Source organism: Pristiophorus japonicus, chromosome 22 (genome assembly GCF_044704955.1).
Source record: "Pristiophorus japonicus isolate sPriJap1 chromosome 22, sPriJap1.hap1, whole genome shotgun sequence".
NCBI lineage: Eukaryota > Metazoa > Chordata > Chondrichthyes > Pristiophoridae > Pristiophorus > Pristiophorus japonicus.
In genome coordinates, this window is record NC_091998.1 from 43006136 (window position 1) to 43033146 (window position 27011).

Consider the following 27011-nt stretch of genomic DNA (forward strand, 5'->3'; position numbering starts at 1 on the left):
TTTAACCATGCTTTGCAGAACCCTTTCTTCCTATCCTTCCTAACCCCATCCCACTTAGTTTGGATGGTTGGACAGTTCAGTGCATTGGCAACTTCACAAATGTTATCCTTAGTTGAGTCAGCGTGCTTCTCATATTTTCTCTTCCCTCTCTAACTGCAAATTTCAACTTCGCTGGGGAAGTAAGTTCAAAAGTTTAACACAGGAGTGGCATTGAAACTTTAATCGCCTCTAAAATCCCTTGGCATATCTTTGTCTAGACGAGTACTAAATCCTAATTGTGCGGAGTATGTAATTTCTCAGGGTGCACCATTACAGGAAAGTACAGTTACAGCAGTATATTGTCTTAAATGGCATGCCAAAGCTGGTCCTAGAGTTGGGTACTAACACCTGTAACACTTACATTGAGTTGGAGGTGGTGAGCTGAGGGGCCTCTTGGAATCGTTGGACTGACTCTTAACACTTACACGGTCCAAACCTTTAGCAACTGAGTTTGTGGAAGAAATTATATAAAATGTGAAAGAGACACAGAATATCTGAGACTAAAAGCAGAAATGGATAAGCTTTTTATGAGGGAATGTATTTCCAAGAAACAAATTAAAGCCATATTCTCTTTTGAGGAATAATTAACTTCGTCCAAATTGTACAACAATCATTTGGTTTCCAAAAGGTGGAAGAGTTTTTTTTGCACATTATACTGTTGTGATTCTACAGTTGCATATGGAAAAAAAGGAACTAACTTGCATTTGTATAGCGCCTTTCACGACCTCAGGACGCCCCAAAGTGCTCTACAGCCAATGAAGTACTTTTTGAAGTGTGGTCACTGTTGTAATGTGGCAGCCAATTTGCGCACAGCAAGTTCCTACAAACTGCAATGTGATAATGACCAAATAATCTGTTTTTGTTATGTTGATTGAGGGATAAATGTTGGCCAGGATACCGGGATAACTCCCCTGCTCGTCTTTGAAATAGTGCCTTGAAACCACATTGCTATGGATTATAATTCATGTGACCATGTAAGATTCAATTTGCTTGTCCAATGATAAAGATAGCTGACTACATTCATACTGCATATTATTTTGGATTTACAAAAACTGCATGGTGTGATCCTAATCCCAGTGACCTCATAGATTCAATGTCAATGAACAAAATTGTACATGTGCTGTAATGTAAGGAGCCAGTGAAGAGTGCTTTATAATAAAGCAGTCCAATTTTATGGCCGTTGGAACTTCTGAACTTGGAAAAGCAATCATTTCCTCTTCTTGCCAACCCTGGTAATGAGCGCCATTCCCCAGCCAATAAACAGATGAGCTGTTGGCAGTCCTCTGTCATTCTTCAGGCAGTTGTGTGGAAGTTTGTCAGAGGGGCCCAGACTGAAGAAAGGTTTCCTGCCCTCTGCTGAGACTGGGAATTTGCTGGGTGCCAGATTGTGGGCAGTAACCCATCTCTGCAGCTATATTACTGGAGGGCAGTGTGCAGGATCAGCGGCTCCAGCCACTTTTAGATCTTGCCAGCGATGCCTACATCCCAGGGACGAATAAGCGCTCTATAACAACCAGGGTAAAACAGGAGAGAATATGGCTTTAAGGATCAATCCGTAAACCTGCCACCAAACATTGCTAGCTGACTGAACAAGATCTGTGTTGCTGACCTGCATGGCTTACTGTCTACAGTCTAATTCAGGGAATCATATCATGTCGTACCATTTGATCCTTCTGGATCAGTTAAAAATGCAGTTATGATGGTATCGGAGCAGTTTTTATTAGTATAGTATGAAGCTGGTCAGCCAGAGGCAGCAAACTGAGAAATGGAGGCGAAAGTCGGGCTATGCCATTGGACTGATGACATGCTGAATGAAGAATTAGCATATCACTGGACCAACTGCTCAGATTACAATTTAAGTACTGTGCATGCATTTGATCCAGGCTTTACCCATACAGAAGGCAACTAATATTGTTGCAGAAAATTAAATGCACTCAAACATGCTGCACATCTGAATTGGGCAACTGGAAACCGTGCCCAAATTGTGTGTTATTCTGCATGCCACCATATTATCCAATGTATTAAATCCTCACTTAACCATGTTACCCAATATATTACATGCTCACCTAACCAAAAACTTGCATGGTTTTTACAATTTTCATATAGCTGAACTATCATTTTTTTTTAAATAATGAATCGATTACTCGATTAACCAAAAATAAATTGCTAAATCACAGATTGGTGGATATTCTCTGGGAATAAGATGCAGTTCTCATTTCAAATGGAAATGGAATAATAAACGCTACAATTGCAGCAACCAAGTTTTTGCTGTTCAGAAATAACAGCATGTGGTTTGGAATAAGTTGTTCGATTGATAAAGTCCCATAGGCTGAATGTGGGATCACACGTCCAGTCAACAGCATGCTGGGCACCCTGACATCTTTGAAATGTATACTGCTGACAGCTGAGCCTTCTGCAGAATTAGCCATTTAAAATGTTCAGCCTTTCTCCCAGCTCATAAAGGTCAGGAAAGGATCAGATTCACCACCACTATAAAATTAATCCCATTGAACCAAATAGTAGGTGTGTAAAGTAGATAAAATATGTGGATAAGACTAGGTGGCTGTTGAAGCATTCAGGAGTAATATACTTTAGAAATTGGGAAGAGAAGAAACAGAACTTGTATACACTGTCCAAAAATTCTTCCAGTATTGGATGTGCTTGTGTTAAAAGCTACATTTCACGGCAAGGAATTCTTATCCAATGAAGCAAATACGGCTCCTTCTAAAGTCTGGCTGAATGTCGAGCAGAGTAGCTGGCTCGCTGGATATCACATGGATGGTTTTACTGGCTTGCGTGCTACTGACCACAGTGCAATTCATCAGTTCTGTAAGCCTTGTTGGGAGAGCTGATGAATCAAACAGTATAAACTAAGTGGAAAAAATCTGACCTCCAGCCACAAGGGGAAATCTTAATTAAGTACCCCTACTGCCTTTGTTACAGTAACACTCAGGCTCTTGATTATGTCTCTATTTTATTAGCACAGATTACTTTGATCACAACTTTTGATAGTGGTGTAAAGTGTGGTGGCATATTCTAGGTATTGATCAATATTAAACATGCAAGAACAATGGATGGATATGCAAGATTATTGGGAATGTATTTATGGAGATATAATGCATTTTTAGGTCAAATCACATTCATAGAATTTCAAGACAGCAGGTCAGGGACAAAACTGGTTCTGGCAGCCTCTTACCATGCGTATCGTCAAAGTATGCACAGTAGAATTTTCAGGGGACGTCTCCAGCCACAGCCTCTTTTATATTTCAATTATACGAAGATGTGATACCTCAAACAACAACTTGTATTTATATAGCGCCTTTAACGTAGTAAAATGTCCCAAGGCGCTTCCACAGGAGTGTCATAAACTTTGTTTTATGAAACAAACATTTCACCGTATGCTTAACTTTAACTTCATCAATTTGGCAGAAGGAAAACTACCTGAGTAATGGACAGCAAGTTGAAACACCAACTTGCAATGCCATGGGATGCAAGCTTGTGATATCAGCCGTGCTGATGTAGGTCGAAGGACAACACGTCACAAATGGGAAAGATAATCTTGGGCAGTCTTATCAGGATCGACGATCCTGCACCTCCTCGCAGCTGGCTCACAGCCATCAGTAGAGGCCTGGCAGGAAGTTATCTGCCGCCTTCGCTCAGTTGTGTGGCCCAGGATAAGTAAGTGAAAAAGTGAAGACACATCATTACTTCAAAAGTAAAAGTTAAATTCTCAAGCAAGAAGCCGTCAAATGGAATAAAAAGGCAAATTTTGTTAAATTTCACTTTCACCCACAGGTGTTCAATGAACTGGAGTTGATGGATGCTGCGTATAGGAAAATAGACTTTCTAATTCCAACAGTAGATAGACACCAGTCTAAAAGTGACAGAACACTTCCATGCTTAAATTGGAGACCAGTGGCTTTTCCATGTAAAACACAGTCTCCTGGAGTACTAATGAAATGCATCAGTCGTGTTGGCAAGCAGTTTGGGAGTGGCAACTTTAGCCGAGGTTAGAACTTTTGAGAACGGAAGAATGAGGCAAATGCTTGTGCACAGGACAACTTGTCATTGGTGAGAAATTTTCTCAACTCTAGTCATTAGTGTGAAGTAGAGTAGACTAAAAGTTTAGGTTGATTCAGGCACAAAAGACTGGGATTTTAGCATTGACATTCAAAGCTTGATTTATGCCAATTGTACTACAATTGGTAGGAAATGTAGAAATGGCAGTTGCAACTGCCAGATGTTACTGATTTGATCATTATGTTGGAATGGAAGTATATCAGGAGTTTTCCAAAAAAACAGTGTTTAGTGCCTGGTCAGTTTAATGTACTCTATTATAGTCTACTATTTTCTATCGTGCCATTGAGCTTGAGTTATGTTTAGAAGTTCAGGTAGAACTGAATTGCTAAATTGAAATTAGGATTGCTTGCACAGTCCTACTTGATGGTGCAGTTACTGTTGCCCTGTAACAAGTGCCACATGAGATACAAGCAATGATGTATTTAGTTAACACTCAAGCACAAGTTTTGGATCACTGTTAATTTCTCTGCATACTAAAGTTGTATAAAACACACATGCCTTTCACATGCTGTAAGCATATAGCGTTCTCTGAGCCTTCTGTAGAATGAAGAATCTCAGTTAGGAAGCACTGCTTGCTTACTTACAAGGGGTGGAGATGAAGGGATTGAGAGGTGGTGTCTGAACAGACTGGCCGCCCTCAGATTCAGGAAAGGGTGCGGACCCTCTCCGCACACTCTTTAAAACGTCTGTGAACTTTGCAGCTGAAGGTGGAAGGTGAAGAGATGATGTAATAACATACAGGCTGTAAAACAAGTGATACAAGTGAAAGCACGGCAAGCTAATGTTTGCTACACAAAAGTTACGACATCATTGGGCAAGCTGCATCTTGGATGAGTTTTCATTAATCTCACCAAAGTTTTGTTTACTTTCACCTTGCACTGCTTCATATTGTTCAACAATACTTTGTAAAGTTTCTAGGTAAAACTTTAGAATGGTGTTTGGAAGCAACTGATGAGGGGCACACTGCACAGACTAAGTGGAATTGTTTATTAGGGCAAATTCCTGTCTTTTGCTCAATCTACACCTTGAAACAAAAGGAACACCAGTTGGTGTCTTGATCCTGATCCCATTATTTCTAAGTTTTAAAACCACAGTGGATGGAAAGATCAATAAGGCAAGGGTAAAGGGCAGCTGATCGTTGGGCAGGTTTGTGCTGAAAAGTAATGTTTGAATATGTAGCGAAGGCTTCTGGGTGGGGAAGCATTGAAACTAACTTGCAAAGGACAAAGTCAGCTACCCAAATTAAGTCAATACTACAACAAATTGTATTTATAGAGCCTTTAAAATGCAGTAAAACTTCCCAAAGCACTTCACAGGAGCATTATCAGACAAAATCTGACACCGGGCCACGAGATATTTGGGCAGGTGTCCAAAAGCTTGGTCAAACAGGTAGGTCTTAAAGGGGGATAGAGAGGCGGAGAAGTTTCGAGAGGGAATTCCAGAGCTTAGGGCCTTGGCAGCTGAATGCACAGCCCCCAATAGTGGAGCGAAGGTAATAGGTAATGCACAAGAGGCCAGAATTGGAGGAACGCAGAGTTCTTGGAGGATTGTAGGGAGGTTTAAGAGATCGGTGGGGGGGGGGGGGGGCGGGGGGTCAAGGCCATGGCAGGATTTGAACACAAAGATGAGAATTTTAAAATCGAGGCATTGCTGGACTGGGAGCCAATGTCGGTCCGCAAGCACAGGAATAATGGATGAATGGGACTTGGTGTGAGTTACGATGAGCTGCAGTTTATGGAGGGTGGACGATGGGAGGCTGGCTAACAAAGACCAGGATCTGCTAGAGTCTGAGAAGGTATAATGCTCCTACATAAATAGGAACGGCAGGGGTACAATCTAATTTATCATGGAGGTAATTATTCCTTAATTCTACATTTTTAAAATTTTTGTTAAAATTAGTTGATAGCATTGTAGAGTTGAGGACGGTGCATCATGGCTAAATTTATGCTACTCTGATAGAAAAGTCAGCAGTCACTTTGAGAAGACTTTCAGCGTTCTTCTGCTAATTGAAGACAAGCTGGTTAACAATATATCTTATGTGGCTGTTGATGGCAGTGTTGCTCTGTAAACTGATGCACAGCAGGGAAGACCAACAGGGATGCAGAACTGCCTTGTTTGTGATTCAGTTGCAAACGTAACGAAACTCCGTTCATGGTGGCTTTGTTAGAAAAGCAGCCATCACGTTCAGTATATAGACTGCGTGATTGAAATGGGACTTTAACAGGCCAGTGGCATCACCGTGGCACCTTGGTTCAAGCACTGGCCAGTGAGGCAAATAACTTTGGCCGTACAATAACCTAGGGTAGTGTCCTTTATTGGAACATCAATTTGTCTTCCTAATTATCTGCACTAACGCTCATCAAAAGCGCATACAAGACTTGCATGCTGAGTGGTCTTTAGTCACACACTTACTTACTGGGCATAGCAGAGGGAGCGAGAGAAGGCGTCTGAGGCTGTGTGGCAGTCTGGGGCCCCTCATGTTCAGGAAAAGGTCCTGACCCTCTACGCACACTGCTAAGAACATCTGTAAACTTTGCAGCTAATAATGGGAGATGAAGAGAATCTGGGATGAAAAGCTGAAAAAAGCACAATCCTTATGGAAATTGAAGTAATTTGAAATATATTTCTTACATCCTTATGATGGTGAAATGACATGAAATGTACTTCAAGAGCTCAATGAGAACACAAATGTATATTACAGATGTCTGTAAAATGTACATGTTTGACATCCATTTTCAGTGTTGTTTACTCGTAATATGATAGTAAAGTTTTAAAAACTGCATTTGCTATTACGCGTGATATTTACCAATATATTTCAATGTTTTGTTTTCCCATAAGTTGAACAAGGAAATAAAGTAACACATAGACAGGGAGAGAGTCGCTGAAGAAAAAGAGAAACAGGAAAGTTCACCACACCGCAGAACAGCATCAGAACTTGCATCAGGTCATGAAGCTTGTTGTAAGTAGAAATTAAAAATTCACAAGTACCATTATTGAGTGGCGCCACAAAGTTCATCATCACATATAAGCGCAGACTTAATGCCGTTCACTGTTTCTCACTCTATGTGGTCCAGAAAGTAGATGGAAATATGAACCCACAGTTTGATAAGCAGTACTAATTCAGAATGCGCTGTGGGCTGAGCCCGGTGCACACCAAATATAGCAACAGCAAAAGGCATACTCAGGAAATCCAGCACTTAGGATTTAATCTTAGGATTCCTGGATAGCCAGGACACCTTTTTCCTGTGAAGAATTATTGGTATAAGATCGTTCACAACTGGTACTTCCTGTAAGAAGCGCAGCCAGTCGGTTGTCACAGGATTTCTCCATTTTATTTTGCTACACTGCAAAGGTTTGGGGGCATTTAATCTTTCTCTTTTCTAAATAATTCTGTTGATTTTCATTTTGCCGGACGTTACCCTGCTGTATAAATGTGGGTTTAGCCAGTTATAAAGTCGAATTCAAACCATTAAAAAGATTGAAGGATTTATATCCCATGGTGTTAACACGCCATTGGTCCAAGAAGCTTTAACACGCTTTCTGCTCATTGGCCTGTTTCTGTGTTGCTCTGTAATTGACGCTAGATACGTGAAAAAGGCCTAGCTCCAATCACCCACTGATATTTTGAAAAAAGCTTGTGTGACATCTCAGCACGTCTGAGGCGATGGCTCAACCAGCTGTTGGGAGCTCTCTCGGGAAATAGCAGGAATAAACTGTGGCCCAATGATTCACTTCAAACAAATGCATTTTGATGTAGGAGGTAGGAGTTACATTTCAAATTGCATGAACCATGATATTTAAAAATAGTGTAATCATGAAACAGCACGGGGCACATTGTCAGGTTGCAAGAAAGTTATCGTCAGTTGAATGCAAAAGGATGGATAAAAGCCAAAGAGTCTGCAGAACTGTCAAATAATACAGTCAACATAATACAGAATGAGTCCTAGTGTAATAGGTGAGACTGCTACAACTTGCACTTATATAGCATCTTTAACCTAGTAAAACGTCCCAAGGTGCTTCACAGGACCGTTATCAATAAAAACATTTTGATACCGAGCCAGGAGATAGCAGGACAGATAACCAAAAGCTTGGACAAAGGGGTAGGTTTTAAGGAGCATCTTAAAGGAGAAGAGAGAAGTAAAGAGGTTTATGGAGGGAATTCCAGAGCTCATGGCCTCGGCAACTGAAAAAACGGCAGCCAGTTGTGGAGTGATTAAAATCAGGGATGAGCAAGAGGCCAGAATTGGAGGAGCGCAGAGATCTCAGAGGGTTGTAGGGCTGGAGGAGGTTACAAAGATAGGGAGGGGCGAGACCATGGAGGGATTTGAAAACAAGAATGAGATTTATAAATTGAGGAGTTGTCAGACCAGGAGCCAGTGTAGGTCAGCGAGCACAGGGGTGATGGGGGAATGGGACTTGGAGCGAATTAAGATAGGGGCAGCAGAGTTTTGGATGAGCATAAATTTATGTAGGTTGTTAGATGGGAGGCCAGCCAGGAGAGCATTGGAATAGTCAAGTCGAGACGTAACAAAGGCATGGATAAGGGCTTCAGTAGCAGATGAGCTGAGGCAGAGTCGATGTCAGCCGATGCTACGGGGGTGAAAGTGGGCAGTCTTGGTGACGGAGCGGATATGTGGTCATAAGTTCAACTCGGGGTCAAACACAACACCAGGTTGCAAACGGTCTGGCTCAGCTTCAGTCAGTTGTCAGAGATGGAAACGGTGGCCAGGGAATGTAGTTTGTGGCGAGGACCAAAGACAATGGAAGTAGTCTTCCCAATATTTAGTTGGAGGAAATTTCTGCTCATCTCAGTACTGGATATCAGACAAGCAGTGTGACAAATTGGAGACAGTAGAGGAGCCTAGACAGGTGTTGAGTTAGAGCCGAGTGTTGTCAGTGCACATGTGAGACCTGATGTGTTTTTGGATAATAGACAATATACATGTTTTTGGTATTTAGGGTGCAAAAGATGCATTACCCTAAAGCTAAGATCATTATTGAAACTGCCTTTAGTAGTGCACAATTGCTTTCAAATATAGACTAAAAATCAAGGACTTTGAATGGAAAAAGTGTTGAAGGTGAAAAGAGAGATTGAATTGCTGTCCCAAACTCTCCACCAGTAATTTGGGCGTAGAGACACAAATGCACAAGTGAGGTGCAAATAAAATGAAGATGTGAAGGAGTCACATGATGAACATTACATTGCTCTGCTTGTACATCATTGATAACTATTCAGCATGTATTGTGACATTTGATTTTAATGTTTATCCATTGTACTGAAAAATATCTGAAATTTTGCTATTTCCAACACTAATGGAGCTGTTTCTGGTACTTTTCTGCTGTGTACATTTTGTGCACCCATGGTGTCCAGAGCCTCTCAAACAGACAAAACATGATTGTGAACGCTTCTGTATTCTGAAGTTCACAGCCAAGTACTGCTCCTGTTAATTCAAAACAACTTCACTTGCCAAAACGCCTGACTAAACACTTCCATATTGTAGCAATGTAGCGCAGTAACTCCTCCCCAACCCATTTCAACCTCTTTGTTTTAGTTTATCACCTTTTTGGCTACTGAAATGCTCGCAAACATTTGAGGCGTGTTGAGTGAGGGAAGAGGGGAGGGACCTATCATGAGCCTAGACATATATACAGGTTAGCTTCTCCTCCTTAATGATTATTTGTGTCGTTAAAGTGAACTGTTTAAATCAGAAATATAATCCAAAGTTTGTTTCTTGAGATGGTTAAAAAATCACAGTGAAGAGCAGACTGCTTCAGCAGTTATGCATTGAACGTTTCTTTGGCAAAATGTAAATTCCAAAGCTTCAGTTTTAAGAAACTGTTGCAAGGCACCACCTAGATCCAATTTATGACTACAATTTTGGATTAAACACTGATATTCAGTCACTTAATTATTAACGTAACGGTGATAACCTTCATAGGAGTGAGATACTGTGTCAAGTACAGTGAGAGACATCTCTTAACAGGGGAATAAAAGGTTTTGCACAGATGGCCTTGTGACCAGTGCAATAAGAGTTCTGGTCGGGTGACAACTGTCTTAGTAACTGAATCTCACTGCATCAAGGAAGTTGGACACAACTCCATTTCGGCAGGAATATAGAATCCAGAGGTTTCAGTTTTTTATTCCCTCAAGTTGGGGATAGCATCTTTTAATTCAATGAATCCAAATGAGCCTTTTCAACATTTTCATTATATAAGTAGGACAGCTGACTGGTACCGATGTGGTGCTTTATCCGACACAGCCAAGGGCCCACAGCAGGAAGCTGCTGGCGTGTTGTGAACTTGGGGTCACCAGTGTTGAAGGAAAGGTACCATGCTGTCCCAGTCAGCTATCCGTTATATCTGAACTAACACAACAGCAGTCTTCATTTAAACAGACATTTAAAAACTTTCACAATAAAAAAATACAAAGGAGTCTCTATAATGGATGACCAGTTTTCTAGAATTCCATAAAGTTTCCTATAACTCAGTTTCAGTGTCACATTCCCCCACCCCACCCCACTAAGGCCATTAAAGATGGCAGACTCTGTAATCCTTTTAATGACATTTCATCAGAAATATAGGAAACTTTGGAGATGCTTGAGACAAATGCATTGTGATTTTTGTCATCGATGTTGCGAATGAATGAGTTTAAAGCTGCATGAACCCACATTTTGGTGCCATTTTGCTATGTTCATTATTGAGTCATTGACAGAGCTTCTTAAAAAAAAATCAAATTGAAAATGGGAGAGTTAACAAGTCTTCACCCCCCCTCCATGCTCCTGATTCCTCCAGCCGAATGAACTTATTTGGTGGTCTGTTGTGAGGCCTAACTCTTCTCTTCAGGCTGTTTGGAGCTGGACAAAAGTGGCCAGGCACAGCAGCTCGTATCTTCTCCTTTCACTGTAGCTAAGTACAACTACTGTCTCCCTCCCTCTCCAATCGAGATTGGGCACTTACAGAATTGGGGGGGGGCGAATCTATGGGGCCTGAGCCACAGTGCAGTGGGAGAGCCACAACTAACGTCGAAATGTCCCCCTCATGGGAAGGAGAGAAAATCATAGGCTGGCCAAAAAGGCACCAATTGGGGGGGTATGACAGTGCAGTAGTTATGGTACTGAATTAGCAGCCAAGAGGCTATAAATTTAAATTCCAGCAAGACAAATTGTGAAATTGAATTAAGTAAATCTGGTCATTTGTGGGCTAGCACTAGAGAACATAAAACAAAACTATGAAAGCTGCCAGATTGTTGTTTAAAAACTTTACTGGTTCACTAGCGTCCTTCAGGGAAGACCTGCACCCCTATCTGGTCTGAGCTACATATCCTCTCAATCCCACAGTATGTGGTTAACACTTTAAGCCCTCAGAAGTGATCTAGCATTTGGTATGAATTAGAAAGGCCCATCACCACCTCAGAGCATCTAGGGATGAGCAATAAATGCAGCCTCATTAGCACTGTTCACGCCCGGAGAACAACATTTAAAAAATGGGGCTGTGTGGCACAGTCCTTTCTTAACAAAGCAACATTTTTGACATACATAAAATGCACTGAATTGAATCTAGAGCAGTCACTGTCTGCATTCTGGGATGATTATCTTCCGTGCTGGCAATGGTGACATTATCCAGCAGAGAGTAATCAAAGTAGAGAAATCCATATTTGAAAGAGACAGGAGGTGCCTCGTAGCCTTCTGTGAATGGGATGGGACAAACTAAAAATGGGTGTTTTCTTGATACATTATCACCCCTAGTTCTGTTTATGGAGCCCTTCTGCACTCGAGGGAGAGAGTTGTGTGGACTGATGCATCCATTTTCAATCCTTCTAAAAGTCACTGCAGTAATATGCCTCCCCAGTTAAGTCGGTGAATTCACCATGTGGGGAATTTTGGCTGTGAATTGAACTTATAGCTCTGTGGCATAGCGATCATGTACAAGCACAGTGTGCCACTACCCTTGTCCCCCTTCCAATTAACAGCAGCAAAATCACAAGTCATGCAGCTTCAAATGTGAGATGCTGTACTTTAGGGTGATTACAGTTATCCATGTAACACAGTCTCAATGGTTCAATACAAAGGTGCTTAAGCTGAACAGCATGCAGTTTGTAAGCTGAGGCCATTCATAATAAATCCTGTGTCATCATTCAACAAACTGATTCATTTTAGACTCCATCTTAAATGCTGACAATTAACTACAAGGTTGCCTATTGCAGCTTTCAATATGTTGAGTATTCCCTTTCCACTGCAGTGTTATATAATCTATTTAAAGACTTTGGTATAAATTTCTTGCACTGTTTTAATGAGATCTTTAAGTACAATAGCCCAGAGCTGCATCATTATTAGACGTGTACATACGGATATAACTGATTATATGTGAAACTGCAATAAATCTTTTTCGACTCGTTGCTCAATGATTTTATTCACAGCAACCTTGGCAGATTGCTTCATTTTCAGAATAGTTTAGGTTAGAGCTAATTCCACATTTGAAGTATTTTAAAATAGGTTTTGTTGGCACATTTGTGAATATTGTGCAAAGAGCATCTTTCTTAAATTGGACTGGAAACTAGGCAGCGCAAGTTTCTCGGCTTCTTTTGGAGCCCCATCCCTACTTGGTATCACGGGTTCTGGTCTTAGACAATGAAAAGAGACAGAAACCAGAATGATTTCTTAGTGCTTGCATCTCTTTTACACTGGTTATGTGACCTTTCGGTCACATTGCCTCAGTCACTTTACGGATAAGATTTACATGTGAGGCTTGAACTTTCTCCGAGGTGGTTGGAATAGTTAAAGTGCAATAAATGATATTTATTGCTGCCTTTCTATAATTAACAGACACTGTTACAGTGGTATTTGCTTAACTGGTACATTGGATATCCGTGTATTATGTTTTTTGTGAGAAAGTTCAATGCATCACTGAGATTTTTCCACTCTGTTGTGTGAATTCAATAGATGCTAGCTTCTTTTGAAGTACTAGAAATTGCTCATGTACCCAGCTAACTGCCATAAACACTTTAGTCTGTGTTGCGCTGGATAGGTTATCTGATTTCTGCACACAATTCTGCTTTTAGAAACTTCTTTTCAACTGTGGGTAAGTTATGTTTTGTCTCAAATGGTTTGGATTGGCTTGTCTGTGTCTAATTACAAAGTTTACCTCACATTTACGTGGAGAATTAATTTTAGTCGTTCACCATTTAATTATTAGAATAATGCAGGTTTCACTGGAATGGGAGAAAATAAGAAAGTTTGCCAACTTACGTGGGTAAACTGGATAAACAGATTTATTTTTGGCGCCAATTAATGGCTAGATTTCAAAACATATTTTTTAACATTAAAGGTGGGGGAGAGCAAGAGGGATAAAACGGATCCCTTTAATCTTGAGCAGATATGCAAAGCTAACCTGCCAAGTAAACTATATGCAAAATGTGTGTTAGCGTTTTCTTTTTATGAATGGCCACTGTCTACGACTTGGAAACACACACAGGCAGTCACGTGAAATGCAGAACACAGCATGCCCAGACAACTTACAGAGTACAGGAGGCGGAGGGTGAGCAGACTGCAGCACCTCGGTCTGAGACCCAGCACCTGACTGGTTCCTTACAGCATTGCTCTCAGCGCCCTTGGCTGGAGGCAGCATGCAAAGGACGATGGAAACAAACACACAGAGCATGTTACACAGTAAACAGAATGAAGGATGAAAAACACCACAAGGCGAGAGGGCAAAAATAATGACGGGACGTATACTTTTGATGAGCTTATTCAAAGGCCATGTTTTATTAAAAAAAAGACTGAAGTGGGAATGTGCAAATAAAAGGTAAGGCAGAAATATTCTAAATCCCAAGTTAAAAGAAGAAATTTCTCAATTCACAATTGAAAAATTTCGCTAAGCAGCAGCACAAGACTGGTGTTTACGGCCCCCCCCCCTCTCCAGGAACAGTGCCTCACACTAGATTCTATGAGTGCCACGCGCTTCCATTCTTTTCTGTTTTCCACTGACCCACTGGGCTCAGAGATGCAAAGACAACAACCACATTTTTTGGGGGGGAGGGGAAGGGGATTCGGGAGAAAAGCAAGGAGGAAGCGGCAGCTTGCCTCCCTGATGTTGCAGAAAGTGGTAATCTGCCACTGAGCGAGCAGTGTAACAACCAGAAGTGATCTCCAACCTGGTCGCACGCCTCATGGGTGAAAGGGAACAATTCAGACAAATGGCACAGGACAGATTTAGTCAACATTCATTACTGGCATTTTGACATTCTCAATAGATTATACTTTTGCAATACAAAGACAAAATACAAACATGAACAAGGTGGAGTTCTCTGTTGATATGAAATGGCAAAGGATGACATGAGGCACACACCATGACTATCTGCACCAGTTACTCACAAAGTCTAAACTTGGGACTTTGCATAAAAAATACATAATGACCGTGTCAAGTATTTTACTTCTATCAAGTATTTAGTTTACCTGATGGCTTAACACTACAGAATGTAACAGAAGTTTGAGCCCCTAACCCAACAATACTGATAGCTATTTTATATTTGGCTCTGAGGCCCATGCTTCAGGAACTGGCCAGACAGTATGGAATTTGCATAGCCGGCCTCAAGCCAAATGTTAAAACTGCTGGGACTGATAGTTATGGCGGTTCACAAGACCCAATGTCAGCCACGGGTCTTGGGAGAGTCCCAGCAGTTTTACATCCGGCTCGGAAATGGCCTCACCAGCACACGTCTCACTCGGCGTAAAAGCAGCCACCACGGTCATGGCCATCGATCTGTTTCTGCTTGGGGTAAGCTCAGAAACGTCACCTTCACATGCCTCCAGGACTTGTGTTTTTTGAATTCCAAAATTCCTCTAACAATTATGGAATGCCACTTCACAAAAAAAAATCACTTGCCTTACCACAATTTAAGATTACACACTTTCAGCTGTAATTTCACACAGGAGAAACAACCGTCACTCACTCACAGGAGGATTCTGACTGGGTCTTTCACAGCTAAGATGCGGGAGGGAGGAGGAAATATTTAAAAGCGTGCACAACACATTGTCACTTTGTCCTGGGTGCTAATGCAGCTTGTTGAAGGACTAAAAGCTAAGCACCTGAGGGGGAAGCGTGGGCTGGGGGTGTTTTACATTAATCAGCCGTGTACCCATCACTGGAGACGCTAAGGGTCTGCAATTTACCATCAAACAAGTTAATACTCTGCTTGCTACCGAGCAATTTTAAATATCATCTTGCACCAGCCTTGCATGTCAGTGTTCACAATACACCCACATCTAATCACCTCCAACATCACGGGAACTGTCAAATTGTCACAACATGCTGAAATCTGCCCTGAAGAATGGGAACATCGGTGGGATGACTCAGAACCTGCACTGTTGACGAATATGTATTTATAAAAGGATAAAAACAGGATCACTGCTGAGTAACGAGGTAATGACAGATACATAACTTATTCAAATATTGTGTAATTTATATTTATCTGCCCTATTGGTCCTATCACGGTAATAAGCTGAAAGAATAGTGTCCTGCTGCAAGGATTGGTAAACTGAATCTGACCTCATTGCTGTGAAACTCTCAAGGAGAAGTGACCGAATCTATCTGAAGGCATGCCAGATTAGACATTATTTTCCACAAGCATTTTGGTTACTTTTATCCTAATAAAATGGAACATTCTGAAATGTAGGAATGAGGCAGTTTGACGTCTCCATTCGGCTGTCTTCCACTAGCACGCTTCATTTAAAATAAAATATTGCTCGTGAGCGTCCGTGCAGCTGGTTCTACATAGAGTCTGGAATGAAGCCAAATGAGGAGGGGGATCTCAATGAAATGACTATGACATTAAATGGTATTAAAAGGATAAATCCAAAGTTAAGTTGCACAAAAAGGACCAATTTACAAAATGAGAATTACATTAAAACAAAATAACAGGAAGAACTTGGGGTTTAATCATATATTTAATATTTGAAATACCTCACTGGCATCTTTCTAGATGATAGAAGCTGAGTTTATGCAAGCTTTGTACACACTTATGGTTGGGTACTATTTATTTTCACTGAAGCTTGGAGCGGGCACCCCATTTAGTGGGTCCAAAGTTGGAAGGAGTCCCAATTATTCATATTATTCCAAACATTTAGCACTCTCTTAAAACCAGATATTAGAAAGGAGTTATTGATTAAATTGACTTTACACTAAAAGTTATGTCCCTTAGTCCTATTTTCCAGTGACATTCTGGGCTGGTTTTTCGGTATGTTGCCACCTTTGTTCGCGCCCCGGAGTTATGGTAATGGCGGCAGGAATGATTTCCGGGCGGGCGGCTTCCAGCGCCCTGCCAGGAAATTTGTTGACGATTTTGTGAGGGCGCTGAGTAGCACTGCTGGGAACGGCGAGCACGGTCTGCAACGCTTTGATTTTAGTTTGACGCTGACCCTGTAGCGCCGTGGTGGGACTGCCTGGAAAACCAGGCGGTCAGAGCTGTCCCGGCAGCGTGAGTGAAGGAATTACTGAATGAGGCAAGTTTGATTGTTTTGTTTATTTTTATTTTTGCAATTTATCTTGAGCATCAAGGTATCGAGAATGTTTGTGCATTTGATGGCAATTTCTTTTTTTCCAGGAAAGCCTCTCTTAGGGCACTCCAAGGCCATCTCTTTAGTAAAGGATTTTCAGTTGCTCAGCTGGCCTTGTGTCCTAAAAGTGTGGAACGCCTCCCTTAGCACTCCGCTCCACACTCGGGGCCTAACTGCTAAATTTTGTGGCTGCCGACGCAAACCATTTCCAGTGCCAACTTTACCGCACGAAAAATCCTCCATCCGCGAATCCAGCCCTCTGAGTTTACCTTATCTAGAACAAGTAATCATTTACCTACCTCAAGGTGATTTTCCCCCCCCCCCCTCCCCTCCTTCCTGCTAGACTGTAGATCTTGAACTTCTCATTTTTCCTCAAAGCTCACCCCACATTGCATTTGGGATCAGCCTTGTTGCCCTTCTCCGCACCTTCCTCAACGCGTGTATATCTTTTTTTGCGGTGTGGTACTCTGAATTGAACAGAGTGTTGCAAGCACAGTGTAAAACCTCAGTCTAATCTCTGAAGACGTACTCGCTGTTCCTGCTATATATCCAACAGATTTTAAAAAATCTGTCTCAACATGGTTTGCGATGAGTCCACTCCCTGGTCCCTCTTTAATGCTGCGTGATAATTCAATTCCATTCGCTGTGACATCATACAATATTTTACATTTATCAACCTTAAATTTCATTTGCTGCTATCTGTCTAATTATATATCCAGTCTGAATTTTTCCTAAATATTTTGCTACATCTTCTGGATCTCTCTATCTTTCCATACTACCAGCAAATCTGGTGAACTTGCATTTTGGTTTCAATACCTGGGTTATTAATTTAAATTAGAAGTTCAAGCACTTGCCCCGGGGTCAATTAGCACCTGAAAGAGGAGGTTGGGTTCATCTAACCAGATTGAGCTGAAATGTTAACCTATCTCTAAGTTATTAACTATGTTTTCTTTAGCGATTATATGCGGTTTACTGTCCTTTTATAACCTAGACAAGGGTCAATGGCTATAGAGCTAAGGAAGGTAGAAGGGTGGAGAACCAGAGGACACAGATTTAAGGTGATTGGCGGAAGTACCAAAGGCGACATGAGGAAAACATTTTACGCAGCGAGTGGTTAGGATCTGGAATGCACTGCCCGAAAGGGTGGTGGAGGCAGACTCAATCGTGGCTTTCAAAAGGGAGTTGGATAAGTATCTGAAGGAAAAAGAATTGCAGGGCTAAAGGGAGGAGGGGGGCGGGGGGCAGGAAAGAGTGTGACTAGCTGAAGTGCTCTTGCAGAGAGCCGGGACGGGCTGAATGGCCTCCTTCTGTGCTGTAACCGTTCTATTGAGTTAAGAAGCAGATCGGCCAAGATCTCACTGAATGATGGAACAGGCTTGAGGGGCTGAATGTCCTACTCCTGTTCCTATGTAGTGCATTTTAAGATTTGACTGCTGTGCGTCTGAACTGGTGACAGCAGGAAACCAAACTCTGACATGGTCCTGCTTCACACTAGTTCCAACACAAGCGATTATATTATGCCATATGTCACCATTTTCCCTTCCTCTGCTGAAGGCTTGGAGTCATGCTGGGGTAGAGTTCCACAGGTGCCAGTTCCTGTGTTACCTCCCCCCAAGGTGCCTATTGCCAACGTGTGAACTCTGACAGTAATGATTTGCAGGTTATTCGATTGGGGTGAGCCTGATGCTACTCTCGCCCAAAATCCACAAGTACACTATTCCAGCAGGGGTCACTGGACACTTATCAGGAGCAGGAACCCTGGCTGATTTTCTGTTCTGCAGCCCGAAGCGCTGAAGCCAATTGCAGCACCCCAACTGCGGTCACTGGCTGAGGCCAGCTAACTCACCACAGGCTAGGATCTGTGTGACTTCACACTCTTCCTTCACCCAGGTGAGCTAGTGGGGGATGCTGCCAGAAGTACTTTCAATGTAAAGTATTGCATCTAAACTGGTCAACCTGAAGTTAACAATGTCTCCAGAAATATGACATTAAGTGTTTTCCATAAATCCACGGAGACCTGTTATTTCGAAACCCAAACCTGCTTATGAAAGGACAGAATACTTGCCTTGTTTGAGACAACAGAGTAAATTCTATACTCTCAATTTGAAGGGATATAGGAGTATAACACTTGTATTGAGAGCACTGGATTGGTGAATTAACCCCAACATCTCACCTTGAAAGTATGGGCTCCCACATTTACCGCTTTTACTTTACCATCTATTAAGGTAAACTCTCAACAATTGGTTAAAGATCCATAATTCTAGGTCAGTAAAGATTAACATTTCACCCGTCACTGCCAGCAAGTGTACCTCCCCACCCACCATCAAGTCATCACGACTGCTTTAAGACAAAAGGAGAAAACTTTACATGCCCTTAAAATGCCCTGTCAAGATTGTCACTGGTAAAAGCATAATGCTTTAGAGCACTGGACAGGGACATAACTTACTCAAAGCCGCTCTGTTCCCAGCAGTGTCCCCTCTGGATGTGCACTGGCTTAGTTGTCATACAAGAACACGGTTGCACTTAAGCAGTTTTTAAAATCATACAGTGATGCTGGATTTAAAATAATTCAGGCATTTGCAGGACTAAGAGTTTGAAAGCAAACAAATTTAAATCATTCCTCGCAACACTGCAGTAAACTTTGCAACTATTTAATCGTTCAATGTGCAGAATCTGTGATGTGACTGCACTTGTCACCAGCAGCAGTATAGGAGAAATCAGTAAGAAGTTGTACTTTGTGTCGCAAACATTTAATGAGTTTAAAGAAAAAACTCAACTCTGTCTCGGAGAGCGAGTTTTCTTCCATTTTAACCAACCCACAGGCATCCTGTTGACAGCTATGTCAACACGTCTGCCTTAAACTGCATGTGTGCTCAGTTGTCCTCTTGGAGAAAAATGGTGATTGAATTCTTTGGAGAGCTTTGTTTTCTTCACTCTGACATTTGACTGTACAAGCAGCAATGCCCTTGATATTAGGCACTAGACTAATTAGTAGAAACACACAAATTGCTATTTACACTTGCACTTATAGTTTAGTTGGGGGATTAAAAACAGCTAGAGTTGGAATATAGAGCTCGAATTACAGCACAGTCAAGTCAAACTCGACAGGTCTTGCACTAGTCTAGGGGAAGTGAAAGAATTAATGATTTGGCCTCGTACAGCGCTGCTGGTTCTTAGTTACGCTATATAGTGTTGGTCAAAGTCTGAGTACCAGATACATAATGATATGTAAATTATGCTGCTGTTACGCAATTAATTCTGGCACCAAATTCATACGCGTGTCTGTGTGAATTCTGAGCCAGAGTTACAGTACCAGTAGAAACATAGAAAATAGGTACAGGAGTAGGCCATTCAATGAGTTCATGGCTGAACATGCAACTTCAGTACCCCATTCCTGCTTTCTCGCCATACCCCTTGATCCCCATAGTAGTAAGGACTACATCTAACTCCTTTTTGAATATATTTAGTGAATTGGCCTCAACAACTTTCTGTGGTAGAGAATTCCACAGGTTCACCACTCTCTGGGTGAAGAAGTTTCTCCTCATCTCGGTCCTAAATGGCTTACCCCTTATCCTTAGACTGTGACCCCTGGTTCTGGACTTCCCAACATTAATAAGAACATAAGAATTAGGAACAGGAGTAGGCCATCTAGCCCCTCGAGCCTGCTCCGCCACCCAACAAGATCACGGCTGATCTGGCCATGGACTCAGCTCCACTTACCCGCCCGCTCCCCATAACCCTTAATTCCCTATTCCTGAACCACCTCCCGTGAGACTCCCCAATGCAAATGGTCAGCTCCACAACAACTGTAGAAGTCTGCAGGCAGCCCCAGGAACAAACGTACACTATGACAGCAAAGTGGCATAGCACGCACTGAAACTAGTTTATCTACTCATCACCACAGGTCCTCTTCGGTCGGTTGGCTCATTCTACGAAGTACACTTGATGCATGTGCCAGTAAGCGCAGGCATTAGAATTTCCTCAAACTTAGCGTGCCTTTGCCTGCACATGCTGAGGTTTTGACTAAACCAGTGTGACCTTACGAATGAGGAGGTGGCATTTTTTAATACACTTCACACCTGCACTCGTAGTAGATTTCCTGTCTAGTTTCAGTTTATCATCAGTGCCTCTTTTAATTAAAAATAAATGTAACAGTAACAAAGAAACTACTTGTTTTAACCATTTTTGCCTGGGACTTTTGTTAATGTAAGTGCAGTTGAAGCTAAAACTTCTAGGATTGATGAGTGCATCTAGGTGTCACATTGGCTCTCTCCTCGGACGTTGTAGCTTCTCCAAGCCAGTTCTGCCTCTCTGCACTCACGACTGAAACAAATGCCTCATTGCTCTTTCCTCACCCCTTTCCCCCGTGTCCCCCCCCCCAAAAACAAACAAGACCAAGGTGCGCAATTTGAGATCGAATGCTCTACTGACCCACATCAGCTTGACATTTAAAAACGGCAGTCCAACCTACACACTAGACAGTGACGCAGCTCAGGCTCGTCAGAGTGTACCAGGAAGTACAATGTGAGCAGTCAAAGCAAGCTGCAGCCTAGCTCGACATTGCTGCAAACCCGTTGCACCCACTGGCCATCTGGTGTGAATGTTATCAGGCACCAGCGAAATAAGGTCTGTGGACAGCTGTATCAGCATCAATAATGACCCAAAGCTACAAATTCACCAGATAAAATTAAGTGGGTAGATCATCATCATAGGCAGTCCCGCGTATCGAGGATGATTTGCTTCCACGCCAAAAAGGGTTGAGTTCACAGGTGTTTCAATGAAGGACCTAATATTCCAGATCCCGAACTACATCCTGAAGGGTGGAAGATTCCTGTGTGTGGATTTTTTTTAACATGGGGTGGCCGTTGCACACCAGCCACCACACGGGCTTGACAGAGCTAGGTCTTGGTCCAGTGGCAAGGATTGACTTATGGATCAATGGAGTAATGAGAAGATAATTATTTAATCTCTGGGTTCTGATGGTAACTAACACATTAGATATTTACTCTGCTGGTTTAGGATGTTAATTGAACCACCTATTTTGATAATGGCATGATCATGATCACATACCCATTCTTTTCTCAATCACATTCACTTCCAACCTTTAACAAACTGCAAAGTCTATGCTGGGTACAATCAATTTTAGATGCCTTTGAAGTTGCAGCACAACTAGGGGAAACATAATTGATGTCCACTCATTGCAGCAAGGCCATCTGGTGCGAATGTTATCAGGCACCAGTGAATGAGCAACTACAGTGAAACCATGATTGATGTAAGTTTGTATGCTTCTAACACAAGAGTAGGCCATTCAGCCCCTTGATCCTGTTCTGCCATTTTATTAGATCATGGCTGATCTGTACCTCACAGACAAAAAGCAGGGATGTGGGATTTAGCACGACTACTCTTTCACAGCCAGCACCAGGCATGACGGGCTAAATGGCCTCCTTCTGTGCTGTAAGTTTCGATGAGTCTATAACTCTTATTTACCTGGCTGTGCTCCGTATCCCTTTATACCCTTACCTACTACCTGGATTATACTTCTTCCCATGCCACTTCCTGTAAGGACTTAATTCCCATACTCCAGTTTCTCTGGCTCTAGCAGCTGCTCTGATGAAGCCACCTACGACACTAGAACTTTCAATATGCTCTATTTTCTCCACCACTATGGTAGTCTGTCTCATTTCTCTTGCTTCTGCCCGCACCCTTCCCCCTCCAGAACTGTGATAGGGTTCCTCTTACCCTCATCTTTCATCCCATTAGCCTCTGCATTTGACAGGTCATCTGCCAATTCCACCACCTCCAACATGATCCCACCACCCAACACATCGTTCTCCTCCCCTCCCTCCCCACAACTCCCTTGTTCACTCATCCATTGCCTGTATCACCTGCTCTCCTTATAATGCAGGACAAGAGATGTAACACCTGCATATTCATCTCCTCCCACAAGGTTCAGGGTCCCAAGCACTCCTTCTGGGGGAGACAGTGATTACTTCCTCTAAGCTAGCACACCCTCATCGCTACTCTCCTCTGCATCAGAGAGACCAAATGCAGATTTGGTGACAGCTTTGCTGAACACCTCCATTCTGTCTGCAAATGCAACTCTGAGCTCTCTGCTGCTTGCCACTTCAATTCCCTGTCCCATATCCCTCTCTACCCTCTCCATCTTTGGCTTTCTGAAATGTACCAACAAAAAAACCCAATGCAAATCCCAGGAAGAGTATCTTTGTCCGAAGCACTTTGCAGCTTTCTGGCCTCAATATTGACTTTAACAACATCACACCTTAACTGTAGCTCCTATTTTGCGTCTGGCAGGAAGTGCTGCAATGTTGGATGGATGTGCTTGCGATTCTGGGGAGGGGGAAGGACCAAGTAATCCTCCTTTCTCTGTCAGACCACCATGCTGGCGAGGTGGTCTGCACCTTTGGTGACCATCTATCCGGCACCGGGGCTGCTTTGCCAGTTTTTCATGCTCTTTCTATATCTGCCCTCTTCAGCTATTCACAAACTCGCACGCTAATGTCAATTCTTCCGTTGGAGTGTGTCCTGTACCCAATGTAAGCACTTTACAGGTCGTAAGAAATAACGCCATTCGGCCCCTCGAGCCTGCTCCGCCATTCAATAAGATCATGGCTGATCTGACCTTGGCCTCAACTCCACTTTCCTGTCCGCTCCCCATAACCCCTGAATTCCCTACAGTTCAATGGTCACTCTATTTATTTTCCTGTGTCTTGTTTTTCCCTCCCCTCTTTCCTATGTTTTGTTCCATTTTAAGTGCTGTAATAGCTTCCACTTCTGTTGTGTCTATACCAGAACCATTAACTCCCTTTCTCTCTCCACAGACGCTGCCTGACCCGCTGAGTGATTTCAGCATTTTACGCTTTTGTTTCAGATTTCCAGCCGTTACAGCATCTTGCTGTTTGTTCATCCTGTTAGTGTTAGAACTCAAAGTACTACAGCCATGTCCGACTCTCATGGGAGCTGTCAAAAGGAGAAAGCTGTGTTTCCGGTCTCTTTACAGCACCCAACTGTACCAGTATGTAGGACTCGGCATGATCAGGTGAAATGGAAAACCAAACTTGAATGAGGTCACTTCAGATTGAGCATTTGATGGTCATGGATTGTTACCCCGAGTAGAGACCACAAGAACAAACGCAACACGTCTTAGTGTACCTTTGAGCCCAGCAACGGCACGTTTCAAAAGCCGCTCTCAATGCGTTGCTTACCTTTAACATCTTCGTCTTCGATAGTCGTGTTACTGCTGTCTGAAGACTCCTGCAAACAAAATAGAAACGGCATTACACGCAGTACTCCAGGCACTCACCGCTAGAACTCTTGAATTAACGGTACAAATACTAAACTCAGTGCAGAAGAAGCAAAGAAAAGCAGTAAAATCACAAAGCTGAAAAACTTAGCGAAACAGGGCAGGAGAAAGCATGACGATGAAGCAGAGAAGAATAAAGGAACCAGTTTTTAAGAATTTAAACCATTCAAATTTTTTGTTTTACACAAATATTCTATTTGCTGTCAACGAATAATTTTAATTGGGTGGTCTTTGTTACAAAAAAACAGAATTCATCAGTGGATTTAAAGCTTGCAAATAAGTCATTTGACTTGAGAGCAAGAAGGTCGACAGGATCCAAATGCATGTTCAGAATGCCAAGTGTGCCATGCAGTTTCTGGCAGTGATCATTTCAAGGAGCTTAAGCCCTATGTTCTCTTAAGATGCCACTGTTCAAATGCTTCAAAAGTAGCATTGTTGAAAAGACGGAGCTCTCACAGTTGGGAGCCACACTGAATGTGACTGTTGCCTCTGCCAAGGTATGCTGGCTAGTCACTGCAATATACAACCTTCCTAATAAGAGAAACGGGCCGATTAAATCCTGAAGAATATTACTGCACATTCTTCGCCGAAAATACTGCAAGAAGGGATGATGCGGAGATGTAAATGTAAGCAAGCTACCCGATTTGTGTGTTGAGCATTTAAACTAGCCTTTTCATTGAGATGGGATTATTCTGCAGTAGAGGCCAAATAAATTTCTAACCCTCTATATCGGTTGGATGTGACAACTCCTACCTCAGATAGCGTGAAATTTCTGGCTGCTTTGGGGCTAGTGTACCTCAGACTCAGCTGGTATGTGTCTTAAGTCCCAATATATTCTCCATTATTTCAGATGTAAAGGCTCAGTTAAATAGAGATGGTCACGTAAACGGCTCATTTTCAGCGAGAACAAAAGCTCCCACTGATCGGACAGGTAAACACAGAAACACAGAAAAAATGGTGGTGCAGGCTCTATCATGCAACTTCAGTACCTCATTCCTGCTTTCTCTCCATACCCCTTGATCCCGTTAGCCATAAGGGCCACATCTAACTCCCTTTTGAATATATTTAACGAACTGACCTCAACAACTTTCTGTGGTAGAGAATTCCACAGGTTCACAATTCTCTGAGTGAAGAAGTTTCTCCTCATCTCGGTCCTAAATGGCTTACCCCTTATCCTTAGACTGTGACCCCTGGTTCTGGACTTCCCTAACATCGGGAACATTCTTCCTGCATCTAACCTGTCCAATCCCATCAGAATTTTATATGTTTCTATGAGATTCCCTCTCATTCTTCTAAATTCCAGTGAATATAAGCCTAGTCGATCCAGTCTTTCTTTATATGTCAGTCCTGCCATCCCAGGAATCAGTCTGGTGAACTTTCACTGCACTCCCTCAATAGCAAGAATGTCCTTCCTCAGATTAGGAGACCAAAACTGTGCACTGGTAATGTGGTTCGGAGAGATGTGAAGTGCAGACTTTGCTGTCAGTTGGAAATGAAACTGTTTTTCAAAAGTCGGTGCTGTTGTCTGGTTTTGTCAAATGGTGCCAATTGAGAATTGAAAGGGACAGTGTTTTGGGAGACTTCCCCTGCACAATGCAGTGGAAATTCTACATCACCTTAGAAGTCATCATCTCAAATCCTAGCATTGTGCAGTCGAGGGAAGTCACTGTGTCACAAGTTGAAACCAGCTAGACCACTGTGAAGCAGAGCTCAAGATTCTAACCCCGCTTGCTGCAACTATAAACCAACTGTTGCTGTAACTGGGGGAATTAACTCACTACTTTGTGACTAATTACAACTCAAAACACACAGATGTAACAGACTGAAATGGAGTGAGGTATAAAGGTGTCAGCTGACTGTGGGTGGGATAACTATGTTCCCTGTTAGATACAAAGCAAATGGGGAGCTTCTTGTTCCACGATTTGGACCCAACAATAACAAACCTCTAACTTATTTTACAATTACAGCAGGAGGCAAGAACTTCGACACCTCATGAGATAGCCTTCCCTTATCCTCGTTATAGACAATTCTCTGACTCTGATCATGTATTTGACTGAAAACCAGAGCCCTCTCAACGACTAATTGTACTTCCAACCACAGGTTGAGATGTGAGTGCAGACTAAAGACGCCATAACATCGGCCACCAACCAAGGGTCACTGGCCGACCAGTTCGGAGAGCAACAAGGTGGAAACTCTAATCAAACTGTTGAGCGAGTCAAACCTGTAGTGTACCAGAGGACTGCCGAAAGCACTCCATCCTGGTGTTCAGTCGCCCTATTTATTTGTCTGCCCAGTGCCAGGCAAGAGACCCTCAATCCTTCATTACCAAGAAACAGTCATCAGAACCTGCCAACTCTTGCTTAATAACAGGGACACATTTTCCACAACAGAGAGTGACAAGGGGAGATTTGGGAAAGACTACAGCACAGACAGATGGTACCTTTATCCCATCCACAGGGTTATGGATGACAGTAGTTTGTGGCTCCTAAAGAGAGTGAAAGCAGATATAGAAAAGGAAATTTTAGTGAGGAGAAAGAGGGTTAAAAACAAAAACAGAGAGACAGAAACAGTCAGGAAAAAAAGGCAACAAGCAGATAGAAGAAATTAAAAAAAAAAACCTGAGACCTTTCTCCTGGAGAATTATACCAAAAATAAACAGTCTTAAGTGGCTAGAAATGGATAAAAGATGAAAAGGATCGCAAATCATGTTTGGAATGGGGTGACTTTGTTATGCTGCGAAATTGTTAAATTGCAGAATGAGAATGCAGCTCTCGCCACAGCGGAGAAAAATGGGAGCTTGATTCAGACATTCTTCCAGCCTCGACTTCCCCAAATAAAATCAGTTTTTTAAACTACACACGTTAGTTTCACTCAGGAGAAGGGGGTGGGCGGGACGACATCCCTCGGTACCTCAATTGGAAAGATAATGGGTAACGTTGGTTAAACAAATTGTAAACTACCCTTGCTTCCTGTCACTTGATGCTCAGTAAGCTGTACGTCTAAATACTAAATGTTCTTGC

General features: G+C 42.4%; 1 protein-coding gene and 1 long non-coding RNA gene across 56 annotated transcripts in view; one reads left to right on the forward strand and one right to left on the reverse strand.

Annotated features, from left to right (window-relative positions):
• The window catches only part of LOC139234980 (uncharacterized), a 198163-nt gene that overhangs the window by 24619 nt on the left and 146533 nt on the right, over positions 1–27011 (forward strand). For 5 of the 9 annotated variants that reach the window (XR_011588385.1, XR_011588382.1, XR_011588386.1 and 2 more), the window contains exons 3-6: positions 3469–3717; positions 3835–4110; positions 6958–7078; positions 23510–24617. This is a non-coding gene — a long non-coding RNA (uncharacterized lncRNA). The remainder of the gene's footprint in view (positions 1–3468; positions 3718–3834; positions 4111–6957; positions 7079–23509; positions 24618–27011) is intronic. The other 4 variants (XR_011588387.1, XR_011588389.1, XR_011588388.1 and 1 more) reach the window with 3 other exon arrangements.
• LOC139234976 (calcium/calmodulin-dependent protein kinase type II subunit beta) overlaps positions 1–27011 on the reverse strand; it is a 315635-nt gene that overhangs the window by 16991 nt on the left and 271633 nt on the right. For 13 of the 47 annotated variants that reach the window (XM_070865995.1, XM_070865986.1, XM_070865984.1 and 10 more), the window contains 6 exons: positions 26432–26476; positions 23894–23942; positions 13635–13730; positions 6536–6658; positions 4704–4820; positions 401–484 (listed from right to left, as the gene is read on the reverse strand). In XM_070865995.1, the coding sequence (XP_070722096.1) occupies positions 401–484; positions 4704–4820; positions 6536–6658; positions 13635–13730; positions 23894–23942; positions 26432–26476 (514 nt within the window). The remainder of the gene's footprint in view (positions 1–400; positions 485–4703; positions 4821–6535; positions 6659–13634; positions 13731–23893; positions 23943–26431; positions 26477–27011) is intronic. The other 34 variants (XM_070866014.1, XM_070866021.1, XM_070866028.1 and 31 more) reach the window with 7 other exon arrangements.